Genomic DNA, 18345 nt, shown 5'->3' with positions numbered 1-18345 from the left:
TAGCCACACACAAGGCTGTACGTAGGGGGATAGGAGGGGCTGGGGTGGAAGGAGGCAGTGACTGACTTAATGACATGGAAAAAGGGTTTTATGTTAATAACTTGTCTAATTTTATCCCGCACATTCTGTGTAGACGCCCACCAACAGATGCCGGCAGACAGGTGCCCACCAGTCGCCATGAGTAATGCCTGGACTGGGCGGCATACTGCTCTAATGCTAAAGGAACTATTTTAGTCGCTGGGTGCTATGTGTAGACAAGGAGGGCGAGACAAGAGTATATTGTGGGTGGGGGTGGGGGTGTGGTGCTACTAGGGCTGATTGAAAGAGCGAGAATCATTACCCAAGCAACGAGCTCTCCCATGGGAAAGGTGTGCTGCACAGAGAGCAGGTCAGACTCATCAAGATGTTTTTTTTCTTTTTAGATGTTTATCTGTCTCATTGTCCCATGGGAACTGTAGGCACAGCATTTTTCTCCAGGCGGCCTGTGATCATAACAGACATATAATGGTTTGAAAAAAAGCAGTCAGCTGACAGGTTAGTCTGATTGCATGGAGATTTTTCAGTTTCCGTTCCTAGAATTTTACACGAGCACTGCAGACCTGCAATAACTTTCATACTACTCTTTCTATTCGGTTCCCAGAGGATGAATCCTCTTTTACTTTGGTAAAACTCTGAATTTACCTCAAGCGCCACTGTCAAGTAGACATTTTGTTTGATAATGAAATATCGTGACAACTACTGGAGGGCTACTGTAAAATGATTCCAAATCCCTTTTAACTATTTAAATGAATGATCCTCATCTGATTATGATTTAAGGCCCTCATTTAGTCCACCACTAACTTGATGGCCAAATCCCATCACAACTAATGTGATTGCCTTCAGCCTCAGCCTGAACATTGTGTTTAATGCTTAAATGCAAATATAAGCAAGATGACACTCTAATCTAAGATGATGGACATGGTAAACCATTATACTATAGAGTTATATAGAGTCTTGGTTTTGTTTTTTAAAGAGAAGGAAAGACAAATTCCCAGAGGGAAAGTGACTCGCTAACGCCATCTGTCCGTTCCCCTCCTGCGCCGCCATTCCTTCCCGTCATAACAACCTCACTGAGTGGCCGCATCTCCTCCCCGACGGCGGGACCGCTTCCAGCTGGTACGTTCCATTAAAACACAAGCGGGGACAGAAGGAGAGACAAGTTGTGTGTGTGACAGAAGATGGAGGGAAAACAATGGGAGGAGGAAGTGGAAAGGAGAGACGGAGAGTGAATGAAAAAACCACGAGGGGGCTCTAATGTTACTCTTCCTCACACCTACAGACATGCAGACACGCTGTATTTCACTCCACAATGAGGCCTCAGGAAGCTGCCTTATCTCTGCCTTCCATTGCATCCACAATGAGCTTCCTCCTCCCTCGCCTTCTGCTTCTTTCCCTCTTGCCAGTCCGCGTGTCAGTCCATAATGTAGCTTCTTCCTAAAGCCGAGCTGAGCTTCTGCCCTGCCTGCGCCACAGCTGCCAGGAGGAGCCGCATGCCCCCTAAAGGGCTAAATCGCTAACTGGCGCCTGCCACCCATCAAAACACGTGCCACGTCGTATGTCTCCCTCCCCGTGTCTGTATGATCTATGCAAGCTGTAATGATGCACGATTGATCTGCCTGGGATAAAGTGAGAGCAGGCTGGATATGTATGAAGGGAGGTAAGGGGTGTTGTTGTACCTCGAGGGTGTGTGTTTGTGTCACTAGTCACCAGGCGTGTCTATTTGAGCTTTTGGAGCAAACACTGTGTCAGTGGGTGTTTATTAATACAGGTGAGAAAAGAAAAGGAAAAATGATCTCTGTCCTCCTGCCAAAAAAAGAAGAGTTTTTTTCAGGAGTGGGAGTGGCAGGCACCAACATCTGGATTGTACAACCTTTTGCTTTCATGGTTTTGCCAGTAAGTGCATAGTTTTATAAGAACCAGACACACCTTAACTTCATTAAGTGTTTTCTTCCACCCACCCAATGTTCTCTTTTTCCCCCCAAGGGGCCATATTTTTGTGGGTTTGCTGCAGTGCATTTAGCCAAAATATCTATTTCCCCCTTTTTTCCCCCGCGCACAACCTATTCTACAGCACAGATCATCTGCCTTACCTTCTAAAACAATAAGAGCTCTGATCCCCAGGGTAAGCTTGACTTCAGAGTAAATCAATAATGGAAAAGCAGATCCATGTATTATGAATGAAGAAACAACGCACCCTGGCACGGGAGCTCGTCTATTGCAAATTGTTTATTCAGTGAACCACTCTCAATCACTGGCGACCGGTTAAAAGGGGGTAAACACATTTAGCCATGTCTTTCATCAAATCTTGGGAATGATCAAGAAATAAAAGTGTTTCTTTAGGGTTTCACATCTAATGGTTTTTGTAGCGCAATGCATTATCTGACAATCTTCGGCTTGCTAGTTGCTACATATCCAAACAAATCTTTGAATGTGGAAAGGCCTCTTTTTACGTGAGGCAAGAATCACAGCCAGGATGCTACGGTGTCAGTTCACAGCTGTGAGTGAAAAGTAACATGTCCACTGGCATGTGGTCTCATTATGTAACTGCGGCTCAGGCGAAGAGAGGACCTTTTTTCGAAAAACAGTTGTGTTTACTTCGACAGGTGGGTTCTCAACTGCTGGCGTTCGTGTCTAATGTCGGTCTATTATATCACAGCACACTGTGGTATGTAGTAAATTTAACACCATTCAACACCACATTCCTAAGTCTTACTATGGCATTTGTTAGGAGTGAACACAGTGTCTCAGTTGATGAGGATGGTGAAGGTGGCGAGAGATGCAGCATTTTGGGGATTTAGTTTAGAATGACACATGTCCATAGGCAAAGGAAATATATGTGGATTGTTATTAAAATGAACTGGTCTTCATGACATCTATAAAGGAAGTGTTCCCATGCATGAACCTGCATCTTGTCAGTAAGTTCATAATCGGACGTTTTTTTACCGTGACCTGGAAAAAAGGGAAGACTACTAAAGGACGGCCATTGAAGACATTTCCCAGTCCATGAATCACCTGAGCTTTCTGTCTTGACCGTGTGTCAGTGAGTGCTGATTCAGGGCTCCTTAGATCTCCTGATAAACCAGTCAGTACTCAACAGGTCCTATTGCAAGCCTGCACTAAGGGCACTAAACAGTTGCACTTGGACAGACCTGTCACCGAAAGTGGATGGTTTTAAAAGGAGGCTTGGATATTCTTATCAGCTAACATCAGCAAACACAGGGTACTTAAATATAGAGAGGTTCCTGTTTTGGAAGTGGACATGTAAAGTAAATAGTTGCTCTTTGTGTTCCATTTGCCTTGTCAATATTGACTTTAGTTGCTGTTTGGTGAAAATTGAAGATCTGCTTTTAACAAATCATCAATTCCAAGCTGGTCTCTTTTAACTCGGTATTGGTTTTAAACTTACAAGCTGCCCAGTGGAGTACAATATTTTCTTGAAACCCATCTGCCGTTATGATATAGTTCTTTTTTATTCTAGGATAGTAATAACTAATGCCTCATAATCAAAATGTTGCAGCTGTAAAAAAAATTAAAAAGTCAACCTCTGCAGCCCAATTCTACGTGTTACATGAATATCTTGAAAGCAGAATAATTTTACAGTTGATAAAGTGTTCGGTCAGAGCTGCTGCCACACTGTCAGCTTTTTTTCTAAGCAGTCACCTACCGGTCTTTTGCGCTGCTGCTGCCTTGAACAATACTGTTCCTCTGTCACGCCCTGCCAGTCTCCCACATGAAATTCCTTCCTCACAAAGCACCAAGTTCATATCCAGGGAGGGGCGGATTTCACACTCTCTCACTCCCAGGCCATTGCAAAGACAGAAGTTGTCGTTCTACAAGTTCAACTTCCAACAGGTTAATCTGTCATTTGTAAGGAAACAGTCGCTCAGAATATTAAAGCTGTAAAAACCTGAGATTTATATTATCTACTATACAACATCTATAATTTTCAATTATTTTAGCAACATAGGATATAAGATCTTTTTGTCTTTGTTAAAAATATCTTGTCTTATGCTGTATCCACTAACCATTTTAACCATTAAAAAATATATAAAAATCAGTAGTATTAATGTGGGGTTTGCTGGTTTGTGTAATCCAGTCAGTCATTCTGTGTGCAGGCGCACAGAGTGGCGAGTCAACTTTTCATTCACTCCTCCTCTCTTAAGAGAGCAGCTTGAAGTAATCAAAGCGTGAAATGACATCCAAAGCTGTGGATTTGGTAAAATGCTGTTTGGAAGAAAAAAAAAGATGCTTGCATGAGAAGGGTTAGCCTGAGGAGGTCTATTGGATATGACTTGCTGTCATTACCAAGCAATCTTATTTATTTGTTCTTGCTCCCTATATTTTAAAGGAGGAGGGAGGATGATTTGCAGATAAACCTGGGCTTGATTTTATCCTTATTTGTTTCACTGGGAATTGCCCAAACTGAATGAGCACAATATGCGAAAGGAAATCAATATGGACTTAAACTAGGGCCAACCTCCTGTATTATTCATGGTTGAACGATGCAAATAGCTGGCGGTCTAAATAAACACGAGCATCCATTGGCACATGGGTGGGTTGTGTTGTTTGCCATTGATCCGAAACAGCCACACAGATGACTGGCAGTTTGCTTTTTGATACCTTTTAGAAACGCTATCAGACGCTAAAATGACACACCTTGATGGCAAACAAATGGCCAGTGTCATGACTTGCATTGCTTGGATTTTTTTTTCTTTCTGGCTTTACTCAGAACAGTACCACCAGGAACTGCCCCCAGCTTTTTGTTAAAGGTTATCTTGCTGGATTATTTTATCAGTTACACTCTTCTGAATCCCAACTGCGGTTCCTCCCTTTAACAATACCAGCCACGGCGAAAGAGGCCAGCTCCAGTTAATCGCTCTTTGCTTTGTTTCTATGTGTGTGAATTCATGTGTACACAGGAAAAACAAACACCCCCCCAGTCGTTGCTGCCGAATGCCATCTGATATGATACACTCAGGCTAATGCTGCAAATGATTTGTCGCTACATCTTTTATCCGTGCAGACCAAAAGGACCTACATACTTCAGGCTATATCTGTCTAGCTAGCTCCCTCCCTCCTTCCCTCCCTCTCTCTTTCATTAAACATGCACGATCCATAGATAATGGATGGGTGCTCATGGTATCTGTCTGTAGCCTTTCACTGCTCACTGGCCAGACGGATCTGTTAACATGGCCTATATACGTGGATGGGGCCATTGTGCCTTCAGACAAGCATCAGCAGTCATGGCATAAAACAAACATCAGGGGGTCTTTAGCTTTCACCTTGTAGTTTTAAATCTTTTAAATTTTTCAATTAGTCTCATGTCTGCAGTGCATGTCCCGCTTCTGCTTCTGTTAAAGGTGGAGTCAGTGATTCTGGGGGAATGCTTGTTGTCAAAATCACCTCATGATCCGCTACCTGTGCTGAACAAATCCTCATGATCCGCTAGGTGTGCTGAACTATATCCAGTGTTAATACACAGCCTAGGCTCTGTAAACGGACATTCTTTACATACCAGTTTAAAAGATGTGCACAGTCACACCATGTATAACCACAAATATGAAGTGATGTCACTGCTGGAATAACAGTACTTATACTCTTGCAGGCCTAGCTGTGTGTGTTTGTGTGTGGGGGTTCGTTTGTTCCTTTTAGCGTGCGTGAGTGCAAGTGTGCAGATTAATGATGGGTAGTAATGAATAACCCAGCCACACGGGACGCAAATATCCTTAATAGCAAGACGCAGCAAACATCATCCCTGATTCATCTCTGTTTATGGGCTGAGAGGGCATATTATGCAGACAGGACATTCACAAACAAAACCTTGTGCATTTTATACACCAACGGTGTCACTGAAGGGTAAATTAACATGCCTTTCTAGAAAGAATTAGGTCTTTGGTCATATTGGCAGTTCGATCATAAATTCTTAAAATAATCAAATTTACAGGTTAAATCGATTGGACACCCAACCTATGCCTCTGTGTTCTATCTTACACCATACAGCTCAGAGCGAGTATAGATAAAGTGCTGTTAATCAAACAGAGAGGTTTCCATTGTCCCCCCCTCGGTGGGTCCAGTCAATCTCACTATTGTCTGGAGCAAAGCCTCTTTGCGGTGCCATTTTGGAGACATTAGGAGATGAAACACGCACTCCAACCCAGATTTACTATGACCTCAAAGGCAAGGAGTGTATTTTTTTTTCCACCCCAAAGAAATGTGTACACACACAAAACCAAAAAGAAGTAGATGTATTATCAGACAAACGTTGATTTATATGTTTTTTACTGGGAGACAGAATGCTACAATGCTTAGTTGAAGAAACCTGTGTGTTCTACAAATCCTTCACGTGTGAGTAAAAAAACATGAAAATCATATAGGTGATCATCTACAGAAATTGGCGTGTAAGTCCAATTTGATCAATTCAGACCTCGCACGTCTGTAAAATTTGTTTTTTTTGTGTCCCCTTGGCGCAGGTTAACTTTGTTGCATGTCAGCTGTTTGCCCTGCTGATGGCTGTGTGGTTTCGGCTCTACCTCCATCCCAGTAAGACCAGTCCTTTCATCAGACATGTGGTGGCCACTCTACTGGGCTTCTACTTGGCTCTCTTCTGCTTTGGCTGGTGAGTCAACGCTCTGTTTATCCCGCAGCTCGTCTTGTCCCCAAGCTTCCTTCCTTCCTTCCTTCCTTCCTTCCTTCCTTCCTTCCTTCCTTCCTTCCTTCCTTCCTTCCTTCCTTCCTTCCTTCCTTCCTTCCTTCCTTCCTTCCTTCCTTCCTTCCTCTTTCCTTATCCCAATTCCATGCAGTCATAAATACATTACTTAACTTATTACTAAACTGTGAGCTGCTGGATTTTTGATTGCCTAAAAGTATGGTATTATGTATGAAATATGATGTAATAAAAGTATATATGTAATAAGTGTCCACATTCTTCACAAAGTGATTTTCCTACATTTCCATAAATCCCATTTTACCTGAGCTTTTCAGCTACAGCAGATTAACCAATTAGCTGCCAGTAAAAGATCCCAACTTCTCAGATGTGAGGATTTGAAGATTTCTCTCTTTCTAAGCTGTATGTCTTTGAGTCTTGAAGTGTTTGACAAATAAAAGCAATTTCAATATATGACCTTGGGGTGTGGGGAATCATAGTGGGCATTTTTTTTCATAACTGTTTTCTGTAGCGTAACATTTATAGATCACAAAAATGTAATTTAATTGCAGCCTGATCTCAGCTCTATTATTTAGTACAGTGGTTCTCAACCGGTGGGGCGCGCCCCCCCGGGGGGGCGCGGACACTCTACCGGGGGGGCGCGAGGGGGATGGTAAAAAAAAAAAAAAAAAAAATCTTAATGTTTTTTTTTTTTTTTTTTTTTAGTAATTTAAATTTTTTTCCTGATATGTAGCCTAGTTCAGAGATGATATGTATTTTTTTTCTTAACTTTTTTTGATAGGTAGTTGCCAAGTTCATCACAAACACTCCAATCCACTGATATGAGATCAGTTTGCAATTTTCAAGTACTGAATTAATGGTAGAACTGTGGCCACTAGAACTGGTCTCTGGTCAGCAAAGGTCTTGAAAACAGCATAAGTGTGCTTGTGACATGCGTGCCACCCATGCATGTGTATGGGCACGTGTCCCAGCAGATTTTTGAAATCTGAATAAAAAAATGTAAGTTTGTAGTTAGCAAGTTTAACATGTTCTTAGGGCAGAATTTCATAAATAAAGGTTTATTTTTTTAGCAAGATATTTGGTCAAAAGCTAGTGGTCATCCGTCCCTCTGTGCAGTTGTTAGGCATCTGGCTGCTAGCAAGTTATGTTGTCTTGCTAATTTTACTATTCATCTGAACTGAAATAAATATTGACTTTTTCCTTTATTATCTTCGCCAGAATGCACCAGAATGCTTAGATTACATCTTAAAAACACAAAAAAATCTTCTGGGGGGGATGCCCCCAGACCCCCCTTCAGGGGTTTAGTTTTCTGACAAACATTACAATGGATACTAACATGATTTGGGCATTTGGGATTATAAATCATCTTTGAATTGGTTGTACAGCATATCACATGCTATTCATTCAGGGGTGCGATGGCCACCCCACTCTAGCTCTGTGGCCCACCTTGGCCACCCCCAGTCAAAATTTCCTGGAATCGCCACTGAGACACACACAACTCCGCGTTCAGGCTGCACAGCACATTAATCGCAGGTAGCATTTTGAGCTAAATCTGGCCACTTTCCAAATCCAAGACTCAATAGTTGAAACATTCTCTGAACTGGGTTGTCAGACAGCAGTGTTTCCCATTGATCATAGACTTTGTTTTGTGAAGCTTTTTCATAACAGGTATACCTATTGTAGAATTTATTCTGTGTATGTTCTATTTAGGCTACTATTTTCTTCTCTTCTAAGGAGATTTAAAAAAAACAAAAACATTTCCTCAGTGTCTCATTGATACAATCTCATAATTAGCTTTTAAAGTGCACCAGAATTTAACGTTAAAATATAAGAAATGTCCGGACCCCAACCCTAAACCCAATGTTCAACTCAAAGGTGCGCCACTGGCCTAGCCCTTGTGATAATAACAATAATAGATTATCTATCTATCTGTGTAGGGTGGTGTGTGTGTGTGTGTGTGTGTGTGTGGGGGGGGGGGGGGTGTCACGGTCGGTGGGGGGGCCCAACTGCAATGACCCAGCTTTGGGGGGGCCCAGCTTGCAGAAGGTTGAGAACCCCTGATTTAGTAGAAGTCTTTAGTTGAGCCGAAGAGAACCAAAGAGTCACACCCCCATTGGCAAAAACACTGTGCCACACAAAGGTCATTGATATATGATCGCCTTAGGAAAGAACTGAATCTGATCAGTCAATAGTAGTAAATGAAACTGGATGCCATGTTTGGACTCCTCCCAGAGTGAGCTGATGTCGTGGGAAACCCCCAGGCCTTGATGTTTTGCTGGCATGTAGCGTTAGCATCATGCTAATACGCTGGATCTTTGAGCTGTGAAAGGACTAACTAGCTAATAGTGAGTGCTCCTGTTGAAATGATGAATTATATATCACAGGGAATATTGCATTCTTAATGTCACATTTAAACTCCCCATTTGGACTACTTTGGAATAGAAATGATTAGATATATAAATGACGAGGAATGTGTTCACCATTTGAAACAGAATTATGAACCATCAAATCGGCTAATTGTGTCATTTAACCTAACCCAACCCAATTAACTAACACATTTCAGTGTTTATTTATAAACCGTTTCTCAGTTGCACAGTCTGAAGTGGCTCACTGGCTGTTTATTTATTCCGTGGGCATAAACTATACATACAGTAGCACTGAACAACAACAACGGATAGAAGCTGTTCAACACATGTTTAAGGTATTATTTTTTGGATTGTTTGGCCTCAGAAAATATCAAAACTTCTGCCCCTGCCCCTCCTGCCCTGCCCCTTTCTCATTCTCCCTCACCCTGCCCTCATTCCCCTGATCCTTGCCAAAGCAAATGGGTCGATGGCGGAGTAACTGATATCCAATTAGAAAAGCTATTGCCCAGTAATAGACAACCCGCTGTACCTCTGGCAGAGTGCCTCTTAAAGTGCTGCGGTGTGTAACAGTGTGTGTTTGTGTGTAGTCTAATACTAAACAATGGTCATCAGGTTGCAGGTGCTCGCTTTGTTACCGTAGATATCTTATTCTGCTAAAACTTGTTTCAAATGGTGATTGTTAAATTTCTCCTTACCACACCATGGAAATAATGCATGTATTAAGAAAATAAAGGAAATTAAACATAAGAATTGCTCAGGTAGCAAAAGTCAAATGACTGTAGTACTGTAGTCACTGGTGGATTGGGCAACAAAACAATATTTATTTATATATTTTTAAATCTGTGCATCAGAACGAAAAGGGCCAGTTAAAAAAAAGAGGATTTATCTTTTGCACAGTTCAGGACTCCAATTGAAAAAGACTTGACTGCCTCTTTACCCAAATTGGTCAAACAATCAGCTAAAGTAGTAAGTCAGTGAAAGCCTGCCAAAGAGTTTCAATTGCTATGATAATTAAAAGACAGTAAGCCTCTTTAAATATCTATAAACCAAACATTCTACATGCTAAAAATGCCGGTATATTATATTTATTATACTCAGTGCTCCAGGCTCCAAGTATTTCATGTGATAGTTTAACTAAATGAATTAAAGTGTTCTTAATACTGAAATTTCTCATTTGAAAATATGTAATTATTTGATAAACGTCTCAAGCACAGTAAGGTCACACAGGAACACGCAATTGTTTATGGGATCTTAATCGGCGTCTGCAGCTTGTTTGTTCGCTTGCAATGCATGAATGCATCTTTGGACAGACACCCACACACACACACACTTGAGTGATCAAGCTTTCATCATTGCACACACGCTCACACTGTTCCGTGTTAAGGGGCACCTGGCTGCAGCCCTAGAGGATCTGCCACACAGATGCTGCAGAGTGTTGGGTTTATTTTAAGACACCTTCTCCCCCTGTCAGATGCACGCGGTTTGTTTTTCAATGTCACAGCGGAAAAAACGAAATTGCAGATGACTTTTCATTTCCCACCCCTCTTTCTCTTCCTCGAATATTACTGCATTCTAAACCCTTTTTTATTTTTTTTATTTTTGCTGGTCGGTTTTATCATCTCACCCAGCTCCTGCTCCCCTTGTTCCCTGCCAACCCCCTGACGCCCTTGCCCTCCTTGTTGACTCACCACTAACGCATTGTGGCATCTCTCCGCTCCTGGAGGGGGCTTTGACGTCGCTAGCATCACACACTGTGCCCTTCAAAGACCCATCTGGTAGCTGCTGCTGCTGCCGCTGCTTTCTATTGAACAATATGTTTGTGCACATATTTGGGGGTGGGGGAGAGTTTGATCAGCACGCACACTTTAATAATGGTGCGATATGAGGAATCTCGCAGCTGGAAGCCATTGGATACAATAAGGAGACATGGTGTGATGATGGTGATCGTCACTATCTTCCCTCGTGACTGGAGATGACACATTACATTACTGGTTACAAAGGTCTGGCTTCACATGGCTAATGGCGTGACCGTGGTTTCGTAATGCTGTTATTTCCTCTCTACCTAATGTGACTGTATGGGATGACAAAGCAGGAAGTGGATGTCAATACAGAGAGAAAAATGAAGTCTAATATAGAGACTAGTATAATGAAGGAGTATATGTGTTGGCAAGAATAAAGTATGTCTTCCAGGGAATAGAAATAGAGAAAACAATGCTAAAAGAAAATGTTTAAAAAGTCTACTTCTTGTCTCTCCATAGGTATTCCCTCCATTTCCTGGTGCAGAGCGGTCTGTCCTACAGTGTGATGATATTCGTCGGCCTGGAGCACATGCACAAGTAAGTGCGAGTGGAGCGGTTTAGATTTTTTTTATTCCAAAAAGTGAGCTGTTTTCACCTAAAATGTAATTTGACCTCAATGACCTTTACACACATTAATAAACCTGAAAGGCCAAGTGGAAGCATGACAAGGACACTGGTCGAAACCAGTTAACCCACATCTTGTGAGAAATTTCTTTATTAGATGTACGATGATGAAAATGCTGCATTCAGTTCTTAGTTCACAGAGGATCAATCTTCTATTTGTGGGTCGGACTGTGTTTTTGAGGCAGGCGAGCCTGGGTCACGACGCCCATGATGATTCTGCCCCTCAGCTCTCCATCTGTGTCCATGTTTGATCAAGACACACACACACACACACACACACACACACACACACACACACACACACACACACACACACACACACACACACACACACACACACACACACACACACACACACACACAGACACAGACACAGACACACACACACACACAGATGCTATTTTGTATTTATTTTGAACCAGAATTCAAGGTTAAGAGTGCAGGTGTAAACAGTATGATGCGTTCTCCCCTGGGGAGAGCACTCTAAATAGATGGCTAACAAAACATTAATCCTCCTTCTATAACATTTTTCAAAAAAGCATTGAAACCCCAATGACAGAATAGTAGTGGCCTGAAACAAAGGGCAATTTTATCCACACTAGAAAATGGCTTTTAAAAATCTAGCCATAATAGGTTTACGATAAAAAGTCTTATCACATTATTCCTAGAAGTTGAACCCCACCTCTACAAACAGCATTCTGCTTGAGGCTTTTAGCTTGGTGATCCATCCCCCTTTGTTTGAGTGGCTAGATAAGCAGCATCCACTCCCTCTTACTGTAGCTGTTATTAAAAATTAAGACAGTTCACCCAGCCTTGGGGTGAAAGTGCAGCTCCAGGGCAGCGGGGAGGAAAACTACAGGAGCTGGGCGCTCTGACATCGGTCGTGTTTGCACAGGGAGTTGAACCCACTGCCTCTGGCCTTTGCATAACAGATGAATGACTCCAGGTTGAGATTTAGGGGCACTTTACACGGTGAAAACGTGACAGTTTTCCCGTTTATGTTTAAAAAAAAAAAAAAACCCCGTTCAGACACAATTTATCTGACATCTTCACTCGTACACATGTTTTCAGAGGAAACGGGACGAAATTGCTGTAGTAGCAGTGTAGTAGGCATGACAAGCCAATAGTCAGCGGTGACACATAGCCTAGTAGATAGCTCTTCCGGTACAATTTGATGCATAAAACCTTACTGTAACCGAAAAGTAATGCCATTAACGTTCATAAAGCGGTTGGTGTAACTTGGGGTTACAAGTATTGTAAATTACAAGCTTTCTGTCCTCTTATTTCACCGCATTGAACTCGTGAAAACAGAAGACATGCTGATAGTGAAGGGGCTTTGTGAGCGGCTACTTTCCTGTTAGGCATACTTCAAAATAAAAGTCAACTCACGTTTGTCCAGTGACATGCTATTAATGTTTAGCCAGTGAAATGCTTTTTCTGTGAAGCCATAGCCGTAATGCTCCTTTTGTTGAACAGTAACTTAACCGCTGCGCGCTGAACTATGGATAGTGTTTTTTTAAAGTAGAGAGAGCCGTGTCCCTGGCATAATAGAAGCTACACACGTTTATGTTGCTAGAAAAACCGACAGAGCACAAATCTTTCCCCAGAAAAAGTGGCGGGTGGTCTCAATAACTTACTAATCGCTTAGACTAACTTGGCGAGTGTTATATTTGAGCCCTGCACGACACTCTCCGTTGATCACAGTGATGGTGCCGCGGAGACACCTTTCATGTTATGTTGTCTTCTAACTTTTTAACTTGCGTGTGGGTATTTTGACAGCAAATGTTATAGACTACGCATACGTGAAGTGGAGCCGTGACGTCAGCGTTACCAGGGAAAATGGTTTCGGTGTTTACAAGAAACCAAAACCGTTGTGTTTTCAAAAAAATCCTCCCTGGGAGTAGATCTCAAAAACTTGCGGTTTCATGCCTGCGTTTGCTGTTTTCATGTAAATGATATAGTGCAACCGCGAAAATATTTTCGCGTATGCACCGTTTCGTGTTGTCGTGTAAAGTGCCCCTTAACCGCTAGTGACCGAGTCCTTAATGCTTAACCCATGGCGTACACTTGAGTTGGTTGCATCTGTTGTCAAGGCTTTATTTTACCCCCTTTCCTCCTTTTTATCATACTAATTATTATTTGTTTGATTGTATTTTAAAAAGAAAATAAATAAAACGGTTCTAAATTGCTTTGCTCACAATAAAAAATGTATTAGAGATATTTCAAGATGTAGATCGTAGGCCTTGCCCCATCTTAAAATACCGGACAGGTTAAATCTAAAAATGTAACCTGTCCCTTGAACTCCTGATATTCAAGTCTACCCTATCTCGCCGTCTTTCTCAAATTCTTGTCCATTGTCATCCATATTTTGCTTACCGATTCTTTAACCTTAATCTCCATCCCCCAGTCACTTACCCCCAATTATGTTTCTACTACTGTATTTCTAACACTGCTGAGTATTGATGATAGAACCATCAGTATTATGCTGCAGTGACAGCCATTAGTCTTAGGCACAGCAGCCCTTTTGGGAACTGACCTCCCCCCCCCCCCCAACAGTACACCACTCCCAAGACTGGCAGACGGTGGTAGGACCTGTGTTTCTCTTGTTTATTGTCGTTCTCCTGCTCAGATGCCCCCAACCCTTGGGTCCAAATACATGTAGCAAGTGCAGTGTGACAGCTTTATGGCGTTGCTAAAAGCTCATGTGGAGCGTGGGAATGGCCGTTAATGTTAAACCGGTTTAGCGTGGTTCTGGACTTACCACTTTGCTCAGTGTTGAGGCGTCATGTTTCATACTATACCTTTATCTCTGCAGCTGTGGCTCTCTCATTCTCCCATCACTCTCTCCGACTGGTTCCTCTGTTGGATGTGACAGGGAACTGTCTAGACCCTCATCCTACTCATCCTACTTGCTTTAGTTTCACTGCACTGCCGGTGCCTACTGAGTTAAGTTATCTTTATTAGTCAATTTGCACGAGGCACATTGAAATTCGTCTTTTCACATATCCCCTCTCAAGTGACCACACTTTGGAGGGGGTCAGAGCACAGGATCAGCCACAGTGCCCCTGGATCAGTTTGGGGTTAAGTGCCTTGCTCAAAAACACAACGGTAGGTGGTGGGCACCGTAGATGTAATAATAATAATAATAATAATAATAATAATGGATAGGATTTTATATAGCACTTTATTGCCAGCCACCACTAGTATTACAAGTAACACCCTCCTGTCTGGTGCGGGGGATCGAACCAGTGACCTCATGGTTACTGGTCGGCCCCTCTTCTCCGTCCTACCACCCCCTGGTTGGTTGGTTGACGGCACAGAGACATACTCATGCTAAAGGACCAGAACTAAATTATGATGACTCAGGCAAAGGATACAGTAAAGCTTTATGTAAATGTAGCCTTTTCAAGCATATTCTCTGTTGGTGAAGCAAATTTACTGCAGGACACGGTATTCTCAGATCGGTTGTTTTTTTACTTTTGGCTTGTGACTCCTTAAAAAGAAGCAGTGTCTGTTTGCACCCCTTTGCCACATGTTCTTACCAATGTAATGTAAATGTTTAACTTGTCTTGTTAGTCAAATTTAAACCTTAAAGTAGTCTGATAAAGAAACACAATAATGTGAAGCAGAAATTAGTTTTTTCCTGTTTGTCACATGATTGCGACCCCTCTGATGTGTGTTGCGACCTCTTTTGCAGGCTCCTACCCACGCTTTGCGAACCGCAGCTCAAGCAAACAGTACAGTACTAAAGTGTGCACATATGTCTGGTTATGACCTGAAGGGGTCGGGGTTGACTCAGTGAAACGAGTTTAGACACAGAGGAGGGCGGTGTGATGCTATCAACCCCTGCCTCTAGCTACTCTCCCAATCACACAGAACACCAAAGCACAGACAACACTTAGGTTGGTGTATCTACTCATTAAAACACCCTACTATCCTGTAAACAGTTTCCTATCCTCAGTAGGACCTGAGCTGAGGATGAAATTGAGAAATGTACCTCTTATCTGTGTAACACAACCTTTTAATTTAATTGAAGTTTGTTTTAGTTAGTTTTGGTGTGGAAGCATGACAGTGATAAGTGTGCAAATTACCGCTCGGCAGTTGCTTTCTGAACAGATGGAACATTTCTCGGGAATCTCTGTGCATTTGAGTGCCTTTGGGCAGTTTCTATGTGTACACAACCTCACAGAGAGGTCTCAGTGTTTTAGACATTTAGTTATATATTTTTTTTTTTCATTTACTTTACGTACAGTGTGCAAGAGTAACTGTGGCTCCTTTGCGGCTCCTTGTCTACCTATTGACGTGTCCACCACTGTCTGGAAATAACCCTCCCCACGCACACACACACTGAGCTGTGAAATACACAAACACCAATCAGGGATCCGTTGAGTGCAAATATAGCACATACGTGTTTACAGTAGCTCATATCCTCACTGCAGCTTTGTGTGCTGCCATTGGAGAAAGCTCTTCTACGTGAAATAAGGTTATTATACAACAAAAAGCCTTTTCTTACTGCTAACATTTTTATTTTTATGTCTTATAGTCTAGTTATGAGCTAGGCAAAATGCACCAGGATTGTTTCACTCTGAAGTCAAAATAGGACAACTTAGTTTACTCAATACGTAGGATTTTGTTTCAGGTGTTTCTTTCTACAGTGTGTAACACACTGAACGGGGAGGAGAAATAACTTAAAATAGTCTCTTTTAACTTTACATCATAGGCTTTAGGTACACTACAGAGAATACAACCTAAAATAGGAGACATTTGGTTGTAAAAAGGCATAGTGTGGACCTTTTTCCTTTTTTTTTTTGCCAAACACCATCAGGTGATCTCTCGGCTGCCTCCTGGACTGCATTTACAGTAGGCCCTGAGGTTGTGTCTAATCAGAGATGCAGCCTCGCTCTAGCTGCCTGCGTTGTATTCCTCCTCAGAGCAGCACAATCCCCTTATTGTTGTGCAGCAGCAGCTAGTTAGCTAGCTAGCCTTGACTTGGGCTGACTCTGCAACTGCTTTGTACAACAGGCTTTAGTGCTGCTGCTCTGTCTTTGGTCTTCTGTCAAAGAAAGGTCATGCTGTCCTGTCTTCGACCACTGACACTGATGCATTATCGGAGCCTCAGTTGCCCTTTTGTCCAATTTTTTTAACCCTCTCCGCTTTTCACACAGCTCTGCCCTGTAGCAGAGGCCACTGTCTTATGTGCTCCACTAAAAGAATAGCCCTGTTCTCTCCACACAACTCATTTCACTGTGTAGGTTATTCAACAAGATGTCATGGTTGTTGTTGGCTTTTGAATGCAACATTTCAGTTCGTACTAATTCTTTAAAATAGAATAAACGGAAATGTATATATATAAATATACTGTATAATCATTAATACATTTGCTTCCTTCATCTGTACAGGTACTGCTTCATGGTGACACTCAGCTATCTGATACTGTGTCAGGTCACCAGAGTCTACGTGTTCGACTATGGCATGTACTCTGCAGATTTCACAGGGTAAGCTATGCCAGGACCATAGTGCTCTCCTCATTCCAATTTCATGGGGTTTAATCTAGAGTTCTAAATGCAGAACAAATTATACTGAACAGAGAGGTTACCAGTAACAGTGACGGGGGAATGTTGGATACGACTCAACCAGTCAAAGATAAACAGAAAGGAGAGTGCTGTCGCCCCGCTGTGTCTGCAGGAGGCCGTCCGTAGTCTATAGTTCCTCGTGGTTGGTTCCCACTCTACCAGACTGTCTGACAAGTCAAGCAGACAGCACGCACTCCCATGGTGGGGGTGGTTAGTTGCTTAGCAACCTAATGCAAACCCATACTGCCTCTGCGAGGAAAGAGATTTCACTGTTTCAGCTACCTCGCATGCTGCTGTCCCCCTGTTTCCTGAAAATGTCAGATTCACCTTTTTCTAAGAGTCACTGTGCCCCTAATAGCCCAATATGACCAGGTAGTTTATCATTTTCCTCAATACCATGAAGCTATTTTATAGAGACCAGAAAATCTTTAGCCTGCAGTTTGTAAATAACTATGTAGTTTGACTTGATGCTGCCACTGTCCGGACCGTGTAATTTCTGATGCAAGCATCGACATAAAGACTGTATGTATCTAAATGCAGGTCAATGCACACGGGAACACACTTTGCAGTGTTCTTTAATGGAGAATGGCTTCACGAAGCCAACAGGAGGAGGGATGAATAATAATAATAATAATACAACCAGATTGAGCATCAGGAATAGGGAAGAATAGGAACAACAGGAAGTTCAAAAATGTCTGCAATTACCCTGGAAGAAAAGTTCCAATTATGGGGATATAATTGCAGTCTATACGGTTATGAATTGGCATCAAAGGTTATTGTTGGCATTATCCTACCATGCAAAATTCAACAAACTGGTTGAATAAATATGTGGGAGTTTAACGTGATGACTTCTTCTAAACACACACAACAAACACACCACATACACACGCACCCGAGAAAAGATGTTAATTAGAAAATGTCAGCTTAGTAAGAAATAATCAAACAAAACACTGTGATGTTGTGAAATTCCCAATATTAACTCTGCCTTTTTCTGTGTGACGCTCTTCACCAGGCCTATGATGGTTATAACACAGAAGATTACCAGCTTGGCGTTTGAAATACATGATGGTAAGACGAGCATGTGTGTTTTTTAAGTGAGTGTACGTCCTCTGTGGAGTGTGAAGGAGAAAAAAAGGGCAGACGTTACGGAAGTGAAAATAGTTCAGTTCTCTTTGGTGTTTAAAAAAAAACATCACATGGTTACATTTCCAACCCAGCAGTCAATTCTGACAACGGACCCATGGACCAGAAAAAATGCATAAACACAGTTATGTAATGGG

At 42.1% G+C, this 18345-nt stretch overlaps 1 protein-coding gene across 2 annotated transcripts in view; it reads left to right on the top strand.

The window, feature by feature from the left end:
* The window catches only part of mboat2a (membrane bound O-acyltransferase domain containing 2a), a 39524-nt gene that overhangs the window by 12905 nt on the left and 8274 nt on the right, over positions 1-18345 (top strand). Inside the window, exons 2-5 of one of the 2 annotated variants that reach the window (XM_080042897.1) lie at positions 6510-6655; positions 11328-11405; positions 16892-16987; positions 18078-18133. In XM_080042897.1, the coding sequence (XP_079899023.1) occupies positions 6510-6655; positions 11328-11405; positions 16892-16987; positions 18078-18133 (376 nt within the window). The remainder of the gene's footprint in view (positions 1-6509; positions 6656-11327; positions 11406-16891; positions 16988-18077; positions 18134-18345) is intronic. The other variant, XM_080042898.1, reaches the window with a different exon arrangement.

The sequence above is a fragment of the Ammodytes marinus genome (genome assembly GCF_949987685.1).
Source record: "Ammodytes marinus genome assembly, chromosome: 15".
Lineage (NCBI taxonomy): Eukaryota > Metazoa > Chordata > Actinopteri > Uranoscopiformes > Ammodytidae > Ammodytes > Ammodytes marinus.
The sequence above is the reverse complement of the archived record's forward strand: the minus strand, read 5'-3'. Positions and strand labels throughout refer to the sequence as shown.